General features: G+C 41.1%; 1 protein-coding gene across 1 annotated transcript in view; it reads left to right on the forward strand.

The window, feature by feature from the left end:
* GDA (guanine deaminase) overlaps positions 1-18,820 on the forward strand; it is a 79,995-nt gene that overhangs the window by 40,611 nt on the left and 20,564 nt on the right. The window contains exons 3-8 of the mRNA XM_007077493.3: positions 1,540-1,711; positions 9,494-9,581; positions 11,063-11,168; positions 12,611-12,638; positions 13,791-13,898; positions 16,420-16,527. Of these exons, the coding sequence (XP_007077555.2) occupies positions 1,540-1,711; positions 9,494-9,581; positions 11,063-11,168; positions 12,611-12,638; positions 13,791-13,898; positions 16,420-16,527 (610 nt within the window). The remainder of the gene's footprint in view (positions 1-1,539; positions 1,712-9,493; positions 9,582-11,062; positions 11,169-12,610; positions 12,639-13,790; positions 13,899-16,419; positions 16,528-18,820) is intronic.

Genomic DNA, 18,820 nt, shown 5'->3' on the forward strand with positions numbered 1-18,820 from the left:
CTAGGCGCCGTTTTAGCACATGCTAACAATCCTCACGTCAACCCTATGGTGCTACTGCTGTCTCCCTTTTACATAAGGGGAAACTGAGTCACAAAACACATCGATTATCCCACTGCTGATTTATGGCGGGGTCTGCATTCAAAATCAAGCAGGCTGAGTCAAGAATGTATATATCGAATCCCTATAATCAGCTGCCTCCCACAAGTAGGATAATGCATGTAGGTGCGGTGCCCAGTGCCCAGTACATGCACCTTGTCAAGAAAATTCCCTGCTGCTACCACTGTCAGCAGTAGCGCTACCCATTCCTAGTTCTCACTGCTCTAAAAATGAGGCGTTTAAAAAATGTTTATTTATTTTTGAAAGAGACAGAGACACAGAGCGCGAGCAGGGAAGGGGCAGAGAGAGAGGGAGACCCAGAATCGGAAGCACGCTCGAGGCTCCGAGCTGTCAGCACAGAACCTGATGTGGGGCTTGAGCCCACGAACTGCAAGATCATGACCTGAGCTGAAGTCACATGCTTAACCCACTGAGCCACCCAGGCGCCCCTGAAACTAAAGCATTTTATAGGCGGCCCTGGTTTTGTCTTCCACCTAGGTGGTATACATTTGAATTGGTAGAATAAGGAATTCTTTGTTATGTCAAGTTTTGAGCTCGAGTTCTTTATGTACATTTAAAATGTAATTAGTATTTTCTCAGGGTGGTGGTGCATACTGTCTTCTAACAAATATCTGTTGGGATATGTTTAGACACTTAATAGACACCAGTGAACTGGATTCGTTCTTTAGAAAAGCCGTTAGTTTTGGTTTGTCTCGATTTTGTGGGGAATGCCTCTGAAAACTCTTTAAAAAACATCTTTCCAGAAGTTTCTGTTATAAGAATCAGTAGACATATGAAAATCAGTTGGAGGGCCAAGGTAACAGCAGGAGAGATCAGCAGCACCTGGAGAAGGGTTGATAGTCTCGTCTCCTAAGATTGCCTGCCCCTAACCAGCCTCAGTGTGCATTGCTGCTTCTTCAGAACTCAGCCGCTACATCACATGGGAAAAAACTAGATTTCTTTCAGTCAGCCAAGGTCAGCTGACCACTGGGTCTAAAATTGTGGCCACTGTGTGTGTGTCATCATCAGTCATCCTTAGTGACTTGGGAGTAATTCCTTTGCAGGGCTCTAGATGTTTTCAAGACCTTCTTTCTCATCTTTGCTCGCCGTCGATACCCTTCCAGTCGTGAGAACAAAGTCGTGAGGTGTCTTGGTCCACGGCTGCTTTGCTTCTACTCCGTGCTGTGCTTTTTCCCCTTTGTCATCTTTGGTTAACCTCACACCAGCCGTTTTAAACAGAGGAGCCGTGTCTCTCCCAGCAGAGCCTTACTGTTGTTTCTTGATCTCTAGATAACAGGGGAATTTACAGCCCTCTGGTTGCATCAGCTCTAAACCTGTGTGGGGTGAACAATTAAATCATTGTTGACAGAAGATGTGATTTAAAGATATGGAAAATGACTGAAGATGGTATTAAAGTTCTTTTCCTCTCGTATTAATTTCCAGTGAGTTTTTCATGCCTGGGCTGGTTGATACGCACATCCATGCCGCTCAGTATTCTTTTGCTGGGAGTAATGTAGACCTGCCACTTTTGGACTGGCTGACCAAGTACACGTTTCCTGTAGAACACAAATTCCAGAACCTCGATTTTGCTGAAGAAATATATACCAGAGTTGTCGTAAGTATCTTGCTTGTGAGTAGTGGTGTGTTATGACTGAATCACCTGTAGAAGGGTCCATTTTGGGGGGCAAATGTTTTTTAACGTGTATTCATTTTTGGGAGAGAGAGAGAGAGAGAGAGAGAGAGAGAGAGAGAGAGAGAAAGCAAATGGCGGAGGGGCAGAGAGGGAGACACAGATTTCAAAGTAGGCTCCAGGCTCCGAGCTGTCAGCACAGAGTCCAACGCAGGGCTTGAATTCACGAACCGTGAGATCATGACCTGAGCCAAAGTCGGATGCTCAACCGGCTGAGCCATCCAGGTGCCCCGTCTTGGGGGCAAATTTTAATTATAAAATTAGCAGTTAAGGCTAGCATGGACTGTTGAGACTTTTTAAGGTTTTTTACAGCCCAAGGAGTTGGTGACCACCTCATCTACACAAGCTAACCCCTAGCAGAAAGACAACTTGAACCCCAAATTCCCAAATCCCTGATTGGGTGGCCTCTCTTTACTCTGTTACTTCTTGTGTTTTTGCATTACTAAATTTGAGTTTAATGCATATGTGTGTTCCCTTACTCCTGCCAATCCACAGTGCTGTTCTGGGGACCATATGGAATAGCTGTGTAACCTTTGGAAAGTTCCGTGACTCATTTTCCCCATCTGTAAAATAGAGATAGTGATAGTAACTATTTCATAGGATTGTTATGATAAGTTAGTATCGTGAGGTTCTTAGGATAGTGCCTGACACATGGTAAACACTCTATATGTTTGCTTTAAATACCCAAGCAAGTTTAAAATTAAAATTTCAAATTACAGTTAGAAGAATATCACATTATTTTAGTAGCTTCCAAACTGGGAGAAATCGGGTGCCCCCCCTATAGCAGGGCATGTGGGAACGTGATGAGCATTAACACCACTAGAGGGAACTATGGAGCTAGTTCAGTCATCGAGCAGCGCCTGTGGTGTATACCCGCCATATATTGGAGGCTCTGAAAATGTCCTTCCTTCCACTCTTTCAAAGAAGTCAGTTCCCTTCTTCTTATTCCAGCCCTATGCCAAATTCGCTCAGCAGCCAGAAACAGCTTCTGCAGTTGAGAATACCTTCTTCAGATCCCATCTTATCTGACCACTACCTCTTATCATTCAACATACTTAGCCTGAAGATTCCTGCGTTTTTGTTGGACCCGTCGATGGTTTTTCCTCTAAAGTGACGACTATGTGATGGCGACAATATTATAAGCGTTATGCGGTTACCCAGCCATTTTGCCATTTTCCTTGGTCTTGCGTCATTCAAGCCTTGAGGAGTAAAAGCAAGTGCTATCCTTTATACACTTGACTTGCTTAATTATAAATTCAGTGTAATTGTGGGTCTTATATATTCAGCTAGCATCCACATGACACCAGAAAAACTGAGAAGGACTAACACTGTGCATGAAGTTGCCATTGCATTGTGTTAATGAATCATGTTAACCACACCAAACCTTTTTATCCTCAAATTTTATTTATACTTCCCATTGTTCTAGAAAGGGTTTGAGATATCTTAAAATAACATAATGTACAATGGAAGCAAATGAGTCACAAGAGCATGGCAAAGGAAAAAGAGGGAGAAAAAAAAAACAAAATAAAACCGAGAGTTAAATGTATGCCATGGCCAGGGGTGGGGGAGGGGGATCCACGCATTCTTTAGAATTTATCACAATGAATTTAACTTAAAGCTGAATGAGTTAACTCAGTTCAATAACTTCACTTGAAGCTGAATGCTTTAAGTTTCTAACAGCTGATCCAGAGAGGGGAATCAGTTATGTAATTTACACAGTGTATAGGATAAAAAATAAAACATTGCTTAAGGTAAAGCATGTCTATTCCTTATACTGATTTCCTTAAAAATTAATTCCAATAATCTTTAATATAAATACATGCTATGTTGTCAAAATATATATTATTAAGGTGCTATAGTATAAAAAACCAGACACATCTGTGTTTTAGGTTTTAGACAGAGTATCTAGAACCATATATCCTTCAGACAGTATTCTATAAATATTATTTCTTATATCAGAGAGTTAAGTATTTGATGTCAGTGACTTCAAAATAGATTTTATTCTTTTTTTATTTTTTTTTAATTTTTTTTTCACGTTTATTTATTTTTGAGACAGAGGGAGACAGAGCATGAACGGGGAAGGGTCAGAGAGAGGGAGACACAGAATCTGAAACAGGCTCCAGGCTCTGAGCTGTCAGCACAGAGCCCGACTCGGGGCTCGAACTCACGAACTGTGAGATCGTGACCTGAGCTGAAGTCAGCCGCTTAACCAACTGAGCCACCCAGGTGCCCCAAATAGATTTTATTCTTGACAAATATTTGCATTGCATATGTCCTATGTTTCTGATTGGGAGCAAGCAGGCCCACACACTTTAACAGTTGGATGAGCTGATGGTATGATTGAAATCTGTTCAAGTTGAGATGTGTTAAGTAGAACCTGTCCCTAGGCTGAAGACTGCCCATGGCAGTGCAAAGGGATGCTAAGGCAGTACTTACGATTAGAGGGAAGCCATTTTTGTTTGTTTGTGTTATTTTCTCCCACAGAAAACCTAGATCTATACATCAACAAATGGGCAATCCAGACCCCAGAGTTTTGCACCATAGATGACAGTGGTGCAAATTTCATTTCATTTCATCTGCAAATAATTAAAAAAAAAATTTTTTTAACGTTTATTTTATTTTTGAGAGAGAGAGAGAGACAGAGCCCAAGCGGTGGAGGGGCAGAAAGAGGGAGACACAGAATCTGAAGCAGGCTCAGCAGAGAGCCCAACGCAGAGCTTGCTTGAACTCATAAACCATGAGATCGTGACCTGAGCTGAAATTGGATGCTCAACTGACTGAGCCACCCAGGCGCTCCAATCCGCAAATGATTTAAAGTATATATTAGCAAGCCTCTTCTGAGATTATACGGAAAAAAAATCCCAGTAAAGCAAGCCTAGATTTTCTACCTTTAACCACTGCAACCTGGGTGAGAGATTACAGTTTTAAATTGGACTGGAATGAACTAAAAAGACTAGAAAGAGTTCAGTAATCTATATATTATACAGCCTGTAATCAAGGGATTGGAGGTGAGATCCTTGGTAAATGGACCACGATAAACTAGTTGCAAATATTGTGGATAATAGAAAGAATATGCTTACTCTTTGGGTTTGTCCAAGATTCAGCTAATGAATCCAAACAATTCCAAAGTGGTATCAAATCATTAAAGTACAAGGTGAAAAGAAAGGGAACGGGTCACTCTTCCCCCCTATTTTAGCACACTGGAAATGCAAATCATCTAATCTGTTAAGAGGCCATTGCTGCAAGCCTTGAAGTTGGTAGTCATCCTAAGTTTGGAGTCTGTTTTGAGCTCAAAAATCTTAGCCTCAAGAACTGAAGGCTGAGGAAAGACTGAAAACACAGGCCACAGTCTGATGTTATTCTTGATAGAGTCTTGTAAATGGGAAAAATACAAACTCGTCACTAATGGAAGAGCCCCCTTGAAAGCTTATGAGGAACCAGGGCAGAATGGAGTCTGGGATGCCCAAATATAGAACAAATGAAGAAGGAAAGCAGCTGTATTCTAGAGGGCCTCTTCAGTAAGTTTTAAAGCCGGATTCTTATTTCTTTCAATTACATAAGCCACGCCCATGTGGCTGGTTTGTTCAATGGGCTGGACTCTGTGGGAACCCGCAGGAGTAGTAGCGTGGGCGGTCTTTGCATCGTCCTCTTCCCTCCTGCCTTTTCTTATTTTGCTCTGCGGACTCTCCCTGTCCTGTTCCTTAACTATAATTCGGGCAGATTCTTGAACATTCCGGTTTGATCCAGTCCAATTTGAAACTGCAGTTTCTCACCCAGTGAAAGCTTCCCCCCCTTCCCCCCCACCCCCACCCCCGAGTCAGAGGAAGGACTTGTCGGCGCCTGTGCGGTGCTTCCATCGTCCTTCTTGCTAATGAGCCAACAATTTTGATTTCATCTTCAAGCCAAATTTTTAGAAAAGGGTGAGAAATTTTGAGAATTTAGAAAATGTTAGATTACACTTCTGTTTTCGTTTTGAGTTTCATTTTATTCTGGTTAGGGTGTGCAACTCATGTGATTATTTTTCTCAGGAATTAGTTCACTTTATTTTATGACCCAACAAAAGGTCAATTTTTTTTATGATTATTCTGCCCATTTTTTATTTTATTTTATTTTTTAAAGTTTATTTATTCTGAGAGAGAGAGAGAGAGAGAGAGTGAGAAAGAGAGAGAGAGAGTGAAGGAGAGGCAGAGAGAGAGAGAGAGAGAGAGAGAGAATCCCAAGCAGGCTCCATACTGTCAGCAAGGAGCCTGACACAGGGCCTGAACTCACAAACTGCAAGGTCATGACCCAAGTCAAAGACAATTAACTGACTGAGCCATCCACGTGCCCCTGCCCATTTTTTAAAAGAGTGTGGGTTCTCTGTCAACATGACATTTTAACGTCTCTGTAAGATTGAGTTGTTAAGAGTGTTAGACAAGTCTTCTATCATTTTTCAATATATTCTTCCATATAAGACGACAAGAATATTGTATGTACTGTCCCTTCTTCGTCTCCCCCTTCCCACCACATCTTATGTTCTATCATCTGAGGTTTTGATTTCAGTTTTTTTTCACTATCTACACTTAATTTAAAATAAGCTTTAGCTTACAGGGTGGCTGGGTGGCTCAGTCGGCTAAGCATCTGACTTCAGCTCAGGTCATGATCTCACAGTTTGTGGGTTCGAGCCCCGTGTTGCGCTCTGTGCTGACAGCTCGGAGCCTGGAGCCTGCTTCGGATTCTGTATCTCCCTCTCTCTGCTCCTCTCCCGCTCATGATCTGTCTTTCTCTAAAAAATAAATGAACATTAAACAAATTTTTTAAATAAGCTTCAGCTTTTAAGTTTAATATTTTAAAATTTAATTCCACTTTATTTTTCAACATCTGTACTTAATTTAACAGTGTGCTTGCTTTTTCTTGTGCTTCTTGGATCCCTGTCTTCCTTTTGTATTCGTGTTTCATTTTCTTGAAGAATTAGCTTCTGATAATCATTTCCAGTAAGGTGGGTGATAAGCTTTCCAAATCCTTGAATTACTAAAAATGGTTTTACTTTGTTATGACTCTTGAATGATGCACTTTAGCTGTGGAGAGAATTCTATTTAAAATGATTTTCCCACCAGCATCTAATGGGCTGGAGTCAATCTGACATGTATTCCTTTCTGGCTAATTTGCTGGCCTTCAAGATTTTCTTTTCATTCTTGATGTTCTGAGATCTCACTTATAGATCTCTTTTTCAGTTCATTCTCTTTAATATGTAGTTCTTTCAATATGAGAACTCCTGTCTCTCTTCCATTCTGGGATATTTCTCCCCCCCGCCCCCACCTCTCCCCTCTCTTTCCCCCATATATACTTCCCTCCAGTCTACACTTAGCTTGTGATGAGCCCTGTTAGAAAAATAATGAAATATCTTCATATACTTTCATGTCTCTTTTGTGCTATGTTCATAGAGAATGCTGTGGCCCAAGTTTGCAAATCATTAATTCACTCTTACCGTTCTAATGGTCCATTTCTCTTTCAAGGGTAAAATGTCCTCTGCTATCCATCTAAGGATGCTGATTTTAGTTCACTTTATGTCTCTTGTTGCTTAGTAATTCTGCTACCTCAGGTATTCATTCAACAAACATTTAATGAGCACACACTCAAATTCAGGCGCTTTTCTGGTTGCTAGAGATTGAATTCAATGTCTCTGTCAAGATACTACCCTTTCTCCTGGATTTGTGAATCTGATAGAGAGTTTATCCTTATCTATAGCTGACAGGCTCTAAACATCTCTGGCAGTCAAACACATTTTATTTCATATGCAAAGTGTCTTAATTTGAAAAGATTGACGTAAAAATCCAGATTTCCCAATTCTCTCAACTTTTGGGACTAACTGATGTCACTGGGCTCTCACTTGTTGTTTTTCAACATTTGGCTGAAGCTGAGTAGAGGCTGTTAAAATATGGCATATTCTTCCCTATTATCTTAAGTGCAAAATATTTTTCCCCCTGAGAGATTCGTTTTTAATTTATCCTACAACCCTTTTATTGACTTTCAAAATTCATTTATAAAATCTTTAGTGTTGGAGAGCCCTTGTTCTCTCATTTTCATAGCATTCTGTTCTTGTTTTGTGGATGCAATATATTCTTTTATTTCATTGAGAATGTTAATCATAGATATTTATTTATTTACTTATTTAATTTTAATTTTTTTTTGAGAGAGAGAGAGTGCACAAGTAGGGGAGGGGCAGAGAGAGTGGAAGACAGACTCTGAAGCAGGCTCCTGGATATGAGCTGTCCTCAGAGGGCTTGAACTCATGACCTGAGCCAAGTTGGACGCTTAACTGACTGAGCCACCCAGACGCTCCTTATTTATTTTTTTAAAGTTTATTTATTTTGAGAGAGAGAGGGAGTGTGTGAGTGGAGGGGGTGGGTCAGAGAGAGGGGGAGAGAGAGAATCCCAAGCAGGGTTTATGCTGTCAGCACAGAGCCCAACATGGGGCTCCATATCACCAACTGTGAGATCATGACTTGAGCCGAAATCAAGAGTCAGATGCTCAATGGACTGAGCCATCCAGGCACCCCAGATTTTTTTTTTAAATCAAACTTTATTCTGACCTTATAAATTGCCTCTTTTCTCTGAGATTTTTTCCCAGGTTCTTTGCTCTTTCTTCTCTTTTTTTAGAGTAGCTTTCCTCAAGTACCTATTGAACCTCAAACATACATTCCATATTTAAGTGTGACACTCAAAGATGCTGATTGGGAGTCTGGATGGGAAGTAGCACTTGTTGACTGGTGAACTTTATTCTAGGATGGACAGTGAAGGCAATGAATGGCCCTTCCAACTGTGGGCCCCAAATGCCATTGTGAGGATATCTTTTTTCTAGAACCATTCATCTTCTCTAGGAAAGAGTCATCAGTCCTGCCAGGAGTGATGGGAGTTGCATATGTGATGTTTTGGGGGGTGATGACCAAGGATCCCATGATCCTTGGGTCAGCCAGATTATCCACTTGAAACTCTTCAGTCGGCCATACTTTGCAGTATTGGATGTCTAGTCTTCAAATACTACACAGTTTCTGCAAGAGTAAATATCTCCTGCAGGATCAGGTTGGGTGGGTGGCTGATTTCAACAAGTGGGAGAAGGGTCCCAGGGTTTAATCTTTTGTATACAGACTATCGGCCAATTCTCTCTTAACAGCTCTCCTTCCAAAGTCACCTCCACGTTCTCATCCTTGTTTTTTTTTCTTTTTTGTCTAGGAAGATATAGAAATGTTTCCTCTGCTCATGTCTATTTCTTGTGTGTTAATAAATTTTACTGTTAGTTTAGTGGAAATTTGCTAAGGAAGGGAGATAAATACATGTGACCAATCTGCCAGGTTGAACTAGAAATCTGGCTGCATAATTTTGCCCTCTTATAGATAGAAAAATCTCATTTACACCCCTTGGTGCAATAAAGTTTGGATATCCTTAAATAATCCGAAAAAACAAGGAATTAATTAGTATTGCATTTTGTGAATTCTGCAACACCAAACTGTGTGAATCTAGGAAATCAAAAGTATCAGCTTCTCCTCCAGTTCACACTTTTGGAATATAAATACTTTTGCCATTTACCTTAACTGTACTTCACATCAAGATGGCATACCTTTAAATAAAAACATTTTAAAATTAAAAACTAGAATTCTATTTTCGTCTTCATCTGCCATGTGACTTTTCTGGGCACACGCGATTCATGGTTTTGTGATTTATTTTTAGAGGAGAACACTAAAGAATGGAACAACCACGGCTTGTTACTTTGGAACAATTCACACTGACTCATCCCTGCTCCTTGCAGAAATTACAGGTGAGGAAATGAAAGCATGATGTATGGGCACATCCATCCAAGACAGTCAGACCATGTCCGGCAATGACTTCTACTTGTGAGCAGTCCTGCCTTTTAATTGCTGGCGTTTGAGCACCGCCTTTCTTGCGAGTAATTAGGTGTTTGTGTATGGCCCTTGGATGTTTTTTGTTGTTTAAGTAATTTGATTATTTACCTATGGTTTTGGTTTCAGAATGGTGTATACGGGTCTGAGGTTTTTGTATTAATTTAGAGCATTTTGGAACAGGTTTACTAATTGTCACTGTGGCAACAGTTTATTATGATCCACAGATGTTGTGTTGGCTGCTGGCTACAGTTAGGAGACTGTGCGAGGTGCTGGGAATACAATGAAATAGAAAATCGTCTCTGCCCTTGAGGAGCCAGACAGGATTAACTGACTAATAGCTACACACATTAATTAATAACTGTAGTAACAGCTGCTGTGCTCTTGCTAGACGCCCGGCTTTACATGGAGCACTCGGTGTGGATTATTGCCGCTCAGTTGCAAACAGCCTTTGGAAGTAGTCGTTAATGTCCTCATGTTACAGATGCATAAACTGATGCTCAGAGGACGGAACATGCCCAAGTCATAGAGCTAGTAAGCAGAAAGGAGACTGGATTTAGATGAGCGATTCCAAAATTTGTACCTTGCACAGTGCCCAGAACATGGCAGATGCTCAGTAAATACCTCTGGCTCCTCTGGCTGATGCACTGATGCTTCTGCTTGCTGGCTAAGGTAGTTTATGCCAGAGGCCTGAAGGGTAGCACTGAAAATATATATTGCTATTTTGGGAGGAGATGGAGAAAACTCAGAATTGGATCATCTGCAAAGAATTCACGGAAGGGACTTTTAAATGGGGTTCAAAGGGACATAAAATGGGGAGAAAGGAAAATGTCTTCCCAACAGGGGAAATGACATGGACAGAGGTGTGAGAGCAGGAACATCCATAGTAGATCCAGGAAGCAGGGAACAGAGTAGCCAAACTGGAGGACAGGATTCATTGCTGGGTGGGGTGGGGGAGGAGGTGGGGGAGATGGGACAGTTCAGACTATGGACAGGTTCGTATGTGCATCAGACACTCAAGATTTTAAGCCAGAGGAGGTATCTGATGAAGGTGGGGTTTTAGGGAAGAATAATATAATGGCCAGGTATTAAAACGAATTACAGGGGAAAGAGGCAAAAAGGCTTTTGCAAGACTTATGACAGAGGCACAGACATTGTAAAAAAAAATTAATATTACCCCACATAGCTTCAACTTTCTAGCTAAAATAAAATTTCTCTAGCACCTCTAATGAGGACTAGGTTCCTTAGTGCTGAGAGCTGCTGGTAGAACTAAGTCAAATTCCCCACTTATGATACATTCTCACTTATGTTTTCATAATGATTTTAATTGAAAGATTAGGAAAGACACCATTTGGGAGAAAAAGAATGACTTCAGATTCTGTTTGTGTGTGCCTCACAGATAAATTCGGGCAGCGGGCATTTGTGGGCAAAGTCTGCATGGATTTGAATGTTACTGTTCCCGAATACAAGGAGACCACTGAGGTGTCAATCGAGGAGACAGAGAGGTATATTCATCTTGATTTGTCTTGTGGGCAGTCCCTTTGCAGCACTGATGGAGGCAACCTCTGTGAACCAGGCGGATATACACATATGTCACTGTGTGGGTTTGCCCCACTTTATGCGGTTGGTCTGGTCCTAAAGAAAATATTGCATGTCAATACTGTTTGGGAGCCTCTGTGAACTCGTTATAGGAGTCCTGGGGTGAACCCCTTTGTGAAATGAAAGATTCTTTTTAAAAGTTAATGATTTACCACTCCCTTCTCCTTTAGTATAGATGGAGGCTTTTGTAAATTGAACTTGCTTTAAATATATGTGGTGTGCTCATTAGATTACTTTTGGTTGTGGGTCATCCTCTTGCCTGAGATCACGGGTTTTTGTTCTGTTCTTTTAAGATGACCTTGGGATACTCTATGGGTCCCCAAAATACTCTATCTACACTTCTTTAATGGCTTCTCCATAGTCCCTTTAGGATCTGATTTGACAAGGAATTGTGTTGTATGACTCTCAACATGCAAGAGATCCAGAAGAACATTCTTTAGATTCAAATCTCCCCCAAGACCTAACCTATCCTGATGCAAGTTTTAGAAGCCCACCTTTTCTCCAGTTCCACACTTCCTTCACCTTAAATGTGTCCTCTGAAAAAGGTGGCTTAGGAACCGTCACCTGCTCCCAGAAAGAATGAAACACGCCTTTTATCATCGGCCATTTGCTGAATTTTTCTATGGATCTGTGTTTGTGATCGTAGTAAACCTTAATCTGCGTTTTGTTCCAAAACAAAGGTCTACCAGTAGGCAGGAAGCTAGCTAGTAAATATATTCGGCCAGGGCACAAATAGGTATTTCATAGGCCCTACGGATACTACTGTCCCTGCAGATACAATGGGTAAGATTGTCACCTGGTCCCATCTGGTGCCCCCTGCCCCCAATTCACAGCCACCTCTGGCCTATTCCTTCTGCCTTATTCCATCGTCTGTGCCCAGGAGCACCTGGCCTTTGGAAATGAATGATGATGTTGTGTGAGAAAGTAGCTTTCGCTCTATAAAGGAAAATTAGGAGGAGAGAGTCCTATGGCTTCTAAACACCTCCAGGTGCATAGGATTCCATGATTCTAATATCCAAGGAGCGTAACACCCTACAATATTCCCCCAAATAGAGCTTAAGCCAGCAGAATGGCTTCGGTGCTGTGGGGATACTTACGAACAGCCCAGCTGATGTTAGATGATAAAACTTCAGTTCCCTGTGATTTCGCACTTTATCTCCCTGGCCGCACGTGAGAAAGCAGAATAATTACTACTTGTTAATCTTTAACTGCTGGTGGTGAAACATGTACAGCGTTAGAAATGTTTGTCTGGAAGTTAGGACCTGTGAGGATCATGTTTTCACCCTTTTTAAAAACGTATTTTTAAATGCCACATTTTTCTATTTTCCCATTTGTTGCTGTATTTCAGATTTGTGTCGAGAATGCTCCAAAAGAACGTAAGTAAGCTTGTTCCCAGCTTGTTTTTGGATTGCCTTTGTGCTGTTTGCAGGATGCGTTATTAAGTTGTTTGGTAAAGATTAGTCTGCGCGTGTTTGGCTTACTCCATGCATGCAGAAATATTTTCCCAGAGCCTTAAATTGTTCCTACAGTGGACCCATCAACTCAGCTCTGTGAGGTCAGCCTTTTTTGTCTTCTCTGTGGTTTTCCCTTCCTCTTCTCTAGAACCTTTTCATCTCACAGGACTGGGCCCTGGGGAGGTAGGAGGGGGCTTCACGGATGTGGACAGATTGGTAAAAACTGGAAGTTGGCTACCTCAACGTTGGCTCTGGCCACTTGTGCTCCCTGATCTGGTCTGAAGCACAGGTAGTGTCCACCCTGATGCCCCAGCCGTTGGCTGCCTTGGTGCCTAATGTGTGGTATATCACATGGCCTGCAGGCATTCAGACACTCCTCTTTGCAATGCCCTAGTGTCGGTGAGCCTTGGAGGCAGTGCTGTTTCCTTTCCCGACCCCAGCATGCTGGTTCTTAGCTCCACTGTGCAAGCCAGCCCCTTCCTTTACCACCTTTTGAGGTCTGATCGAAAATCTAAGAAATCCATTACTTGCAATCTAATCTCGGGAGACCCACCTGCAGCCTCCTGGGTCCTCATCTTCACTACTGCTCTCCGAGCCCTTCTCTCCTGTTCAGCCTTTACCCTGGGTCACATCAGAGCCAATGCTGCCACTAAACGTCCCGAGGGAGGCCACGGCCAGCACACCTCCCCAAGATGTAGGTGGTGAATAGGCCTCCAGCTCACTTTTAGTCTCCCCAGTGGCCTCCTTTGGATGTTCTTCTGTTTCCCGTTTCTCTTCATGAAGGCCACCCAGTCAAGGCCTTGTCTGAGCCTTCATGTGAATGTGTGACTCGGAGTGTCTGTCATTTAGGACAGAATCTTCTTCCATTGAACTTGGTGCTGTAGAATCTTGTCTCCATTGTCCTCAGTCATGAGCCATTTCCATGAAACCCAAAACTTCCACCCGCTGTTAGAATGGGAGACTGTCCCCCAAAATGAAAACATAGTTACATGTGTATGATACGCATGTTAGGGTCTGCCACCCATTCATGATATCCATGGTTTCCTGACTAATTGCTTTTTATATTATTTCCAGTATTCTAGAGTGAAGCCCATAGTGACACCACGTTTTTCCCTTTCCTGCTCTGAGACTTTGTTGGGTAAACTGGGAAACCTCGCGAAGACCCATAATTTGCACATTCAGGTGGGTGTTTTCCCCCTAGTTCTGCCTCTGTCCAAACCTGCAAGACTTCTCAGTACCCTAAATTCTTGCAGTAAATCTCCAATTCTTCTCCTGAGATCTCCTAGAGAAATAGCATCATAGCACAGGAAGGGCTCTTACAGACGTCACCTAAATCCACTCCTTTCATTTCTCAGGTAAGAAACCTGAAGCTCCTTTTACCCTTGGTCTTCTCTGATCAGGCTTTGGAGAGACAAAGACATCATGAGTAACCAAGCCAGACCTACGACACACCGGTTACCTGTTCTCTGTAGGATAAATTTCAGGCATTTCTTTCCTACTTCTCTCTTTTATTTGATATTTCTTGTCAGTGTTCTAGTCCTTGATTTTTGGAGAAACCACCCATTATTTGAAAAGCAAAAAGAACCTAATTTCTACTTGCAAAAATGCATTTAAAAGCCCTTTTGTTCTGAGTTTCTTAATTTGAGATCAGGAACAAAAAAAGCATATCTTACTTTGTCATTAAATGGTCGCAATTTAGGAATAAAACCCTTCTAAAGCTTCCAGCTAGGTTAAAATTGGGGGTTGCAAGCTCCCCTTCACACATCCTCCGGGCTTCATCACGTACTGCACTCCAATTTTCCCTCTTAAGAGTTGACTATCTTATCACAATGGGCAAGGGAAGAGAGAGACAACACATTGATTCTATATCAGAGTGGAAGGTGTTCTGTTTTGTTTTAATAAGATTTATTTTGTTAGGGCTTATCAACTCTTCTCATCACCCCCCTTTTTTTGTGGACTGTGATATTTGTATTTCTTATTCAGTTGCACATAATTGTAGGGGAGGAAAAAGTTTTCCTTAACCTTCTTAGAGTCCCTGGCCACATCTGAAAACTAAATTGACAAAGACAGATTAAAAAGGGAAAAGCATACAAAGGTATTTAATCTCAGCTTTACATGGTACAGGAGACTTCATAAGGAAATGAAAACCCAAAGAAAGAGCCCAGAGCATTTCTAGGCTAGGTTGGGTGACGAGTGCACAGTCATGGAGGAATATGATCTTTGGTTTGGATTCTTCTGGGCATCCTTTTGTCTTCAGAGATAAGGATGCTTCTTCCCTCCAACTATAGGGTGGGCACCCCTCACACAAGAGTTTTATTTTATTTCCCTGTTTCAGGGAAGAAGGGTGGAGGAAGGTCAGAGTGACCTTCCCACGTCAGCTATTTTCCTTCGGCTTAAAATAATACAATATGCCACAGTGCCATAGTTGGGGGTAGTCTGTCCTGGGCTCCATGAAGACACAACCAAATCAAGCGTGTCCTTGCTGGGGATGTATGTATGTGTGCATGTGCATTTAACGTCTCCTCAAATTTATTACAATGACATGAATCATCTGGTTGTCCTTTTTTCCCTTCAGATGCCCAGGCATTTCTTCAGTGGTCTAAGTTTCCTCAAGGACAGGATAAAGCTCACCCTCTAGTTGGAATACTCTATTTTTAGAACATGGCTCTTTTTTTCTTCTATTTATTTGACTGACACTCTACTTCACGGAGAAGGGAAATGGTATTGCCATTCTTGAAAATGGCAACTTGCTCATGAGTTTTTTTTTTCCCCCCATAATATGTACTCATCACCAGTTGGTCTGGAGATTTTTGTTTTAGGCTAGGGAGTGAGGTGGTTACACCCAAGTGTTGTGTCTCAAAAACACTTTCTGCCCTCTTGGGGTTTGTGATGTTCTGCAGGTGTGGGGGCCAGGACTCATTTGTTTTGATTGCGTTTGGATTCTTATGGGCTCTTTTTTGGTGACTTCAAGATTGTCTAGCTCTGTTATTGTCAAACTGTTTTCTGCACAGGAGACATTCTGGAAGGTGACAAAGGGGACAGAATGACGACAGGGTTCCCAAATCCCAACCCTGCTTCTTCCTGAAAGGCAACTTGTTGATGACTTTTACATATTGGATTTCTATGAATTTTTATATGAATTTTTGGAAAATCACTCACTTAGCACAACCCTCATATTTGAGAGCTGAGAATGTGGAGGCCAAAGGAAGTAGCTGACTCACCCTAAGACACACAATTAAGCTCAGAACTTGAGCTAACATTTAGCTCTCCTTGTTCAAATTCTAGTTTTCTTATGAGGGAACCATGCTGTCTGTCCCTTTGTGGCCCTTAAACTCTTATTTAAATGGCTAACCCCAGAAGCAAATTGCCACCAATAGCTAGGCTCTTGACCCTTTTCAAGTACTTTTTACTTTCATTTGTTCCTAACATAGTATGGGATTTGAAAAGACTTCATTGGAAGAACATAACATTGGCTTAGGGTTAGGGTTAGAACATTACATGCTCATGTAATGACATAGTCATAGTTAATTTTTCATGCAGCTGTCATATATGATATGTATCATTGCTTTCAATAGAACACATGTACAGTCTTTGTGGTCTTACATAGGCAAGTAGAATCCATCCTTATCCTTTTGGGGAAGAAGTATCATTTCTGATGGTATTTGACATTAGAAAATTGAAACTATTATTTCTTTTCTTGTAGAGCCACATAAGTGAGAACTCCAGTGAAGTAGCAGCTGTGAAGAACTTATTTCCTGATTATAAAAACTACACAGATGTGTATGATAGGAACAATCTTCTGACAAATAAGGTACATTGCATATCGTGACATAGCCTGTATACAGCAGGGCATATTTATCTACATTTTAAGATCTCAGGGGCACCTACATGGTTCAGTCAGTTGAGCCTCTGACTCTTGATTTTGTCTCAGGTCATGATCCTGGGGTTGTGGGATCGAGCCCCATGTTGGGCTTTGTGTTGAGCATGGAGCCTGCTTAAGATTCTCTCTCTCTCTTGCTCTCTCTCTCTCTCAAATAAAAATAATAATAATAAAATAAAATCTCAATAGTAATCTCCAGACTTCTCCAACCTATGTGCATTTCCCAAACTAGAGCATGCACATATGTGGGTAGATAGTTAAAAATGACCTGAAGTTCCATCCCAGTAAAGAAATCTAAAGGCTTCTTAGAGGGATGGTAGGTCGTTTGGCCTAAGGACATTTTGTCAGTATCCATTAGAATATAAATACGCATTTCCTTGAGTTAGCAGGTACGTTTTTAAGGATCCATTCTGTACGGGATATGAATAGGAATGTTAATTAATGTGAAAGTTAGAAAATATCTATCAGTGGGGGATTGTTTAGATTATAGAACATTCATAATTAAAATTTTATCCAACATTCACAAGAATGATGTATCCAGGCTTACAAGGAAGAATGTTTGTACAGTATTGCTTGATGTTGTGTGGGTTGCATGCTCAGTTAGAAAGAAATTATCTGAAATACAAACATTGAATGTTAAAAGTGATCCTCCTGAGGGAGAAGGCAGAAGGACTTTTTACTCTTTGTTTTTAAACACTCTGCTATTGCTTTAAAAAAATGAGTGTATATTACTTTCATAATTAAATAATTTTACATTAATTTAGATTAATATAGTGAGGAGAGACTTCATTCCACAGTATACCCTTTAGCCTTGGCCTTCAATGAATTGCACAAAGTGTATGGAGAGTTTAACTACTGCAGCAAATCAGTTCTTCTGGACTTATGTGAACAGAGGGCTGAATATGACTAATCTGAAAGATTAATCCCTTACATAGGCCTTTAAATGCTACACTGTAATTTTCATCCTTCTCTACATCTATTTCCATGTGATTAATAAATTAACCTTCTAGCTGCATGTTAATTTTATTTGCATAGAGCTTGGGAAAATTTCATTTTATTAATTCTGTGGTCACGGAGCCGTGCCTCCCAAAAGAGAAAGCTGTTTGAAAACGGGTTTTGTACTGAGGGGAAGAGAATTTTGAACGAGTAAAGCCGTTTTTTTTTTTAATTTTAATTTTTAAAAATTTGAGTATAGTCGACACCCAATGTTACATTAATTTCAGGTATACAATGTAGTGATTCAACTTTGCTCTATGTTGTGTTGTGCTCACCACAAGTGTCGCTACCCCGTCACCACACAATGCTGTTATAGTACCTATATATATTGACTATATGCCCTGTGCTGTGCCTTTTATTTCCATGACTTCTTCCAGAACTGGAAGCCTGTGTCTCCCACTCCCCTTCACCCATTCTCTCCCTCCCCGCCTACCTTCCTCTCTGGCAACCCTCCATTTGTTTCCTGTGTTTTCAGGTCTGCTTCTGCTTCTGTTTGTTTGCTTATTCATTTTTCTTTGTTTTAGATTCCACACATGAGTGAAATCCTCTGGTATTTGTCTTTCTCTGTCTGGCATATTTCACTTAGCATAATACTCTCTAGGTCCATCCATGTTGTCACAGATGGCATGATCTCATCCTTTGTTATAGCTGAGTAATATTCCATTCTATGTGTCTGTATGGATATATGCCATAAGAAAGAGGTAAGTCTCATTCAGGAAAACCCACAAATTATTACCAGGACTAAACAGAAAATTCTCCTGTGTGTGCACACCGCCCACCTTCTTTGATCCATTTTACTTCCACGTTAATGCTTATAAGACATCACGTTTCCTAATTATTGTGAAAATGTGAATATGGGTGATAAAACAAAGCTTATTTGGTCGTGTAAACTATACTTCAATTAAAAAAAAAAGACTTACAAATAGATGAACAAAGATTATATGGTTTTATGTGTCAAGAGCATCGTGCATATATTTTACTAGGAGCAGAAATAAAGAACGACCGTTTCCAGGATTACCCCCACAGCTTCCATGTGCTGGCAAAGGAAAGCTCACTTCTAGAAAGTTCTGATCAGGATGGGAACAAGCACGGCCCCACCAGTTGCTCCCCACATAGAGTTAGGAAATAAAATAACGTGGCTGTTTTCTTAGGGTGGCGATGAAGCCATCGTAGTATCTTTGGGTGGGGTGGGTATCCTATACTGCCGGTAACCTGGACCCTCGTCATT

This window comes from Panthera tigris, chromosome D4 (genome assembly GCF_018350195.1).
Source record: "Panthera tigris isolate Pti1 chromosome D4, P.tigris_Pti1_mat1.1, whole genome shotgun sequence".
Classification (NCBI taxonomy): domain Eukaryota; kingdom Metazoa; phylum Chordata; class Mammalia; order Carnivora; family Felidae; genus Panthera; species Panthera tigris.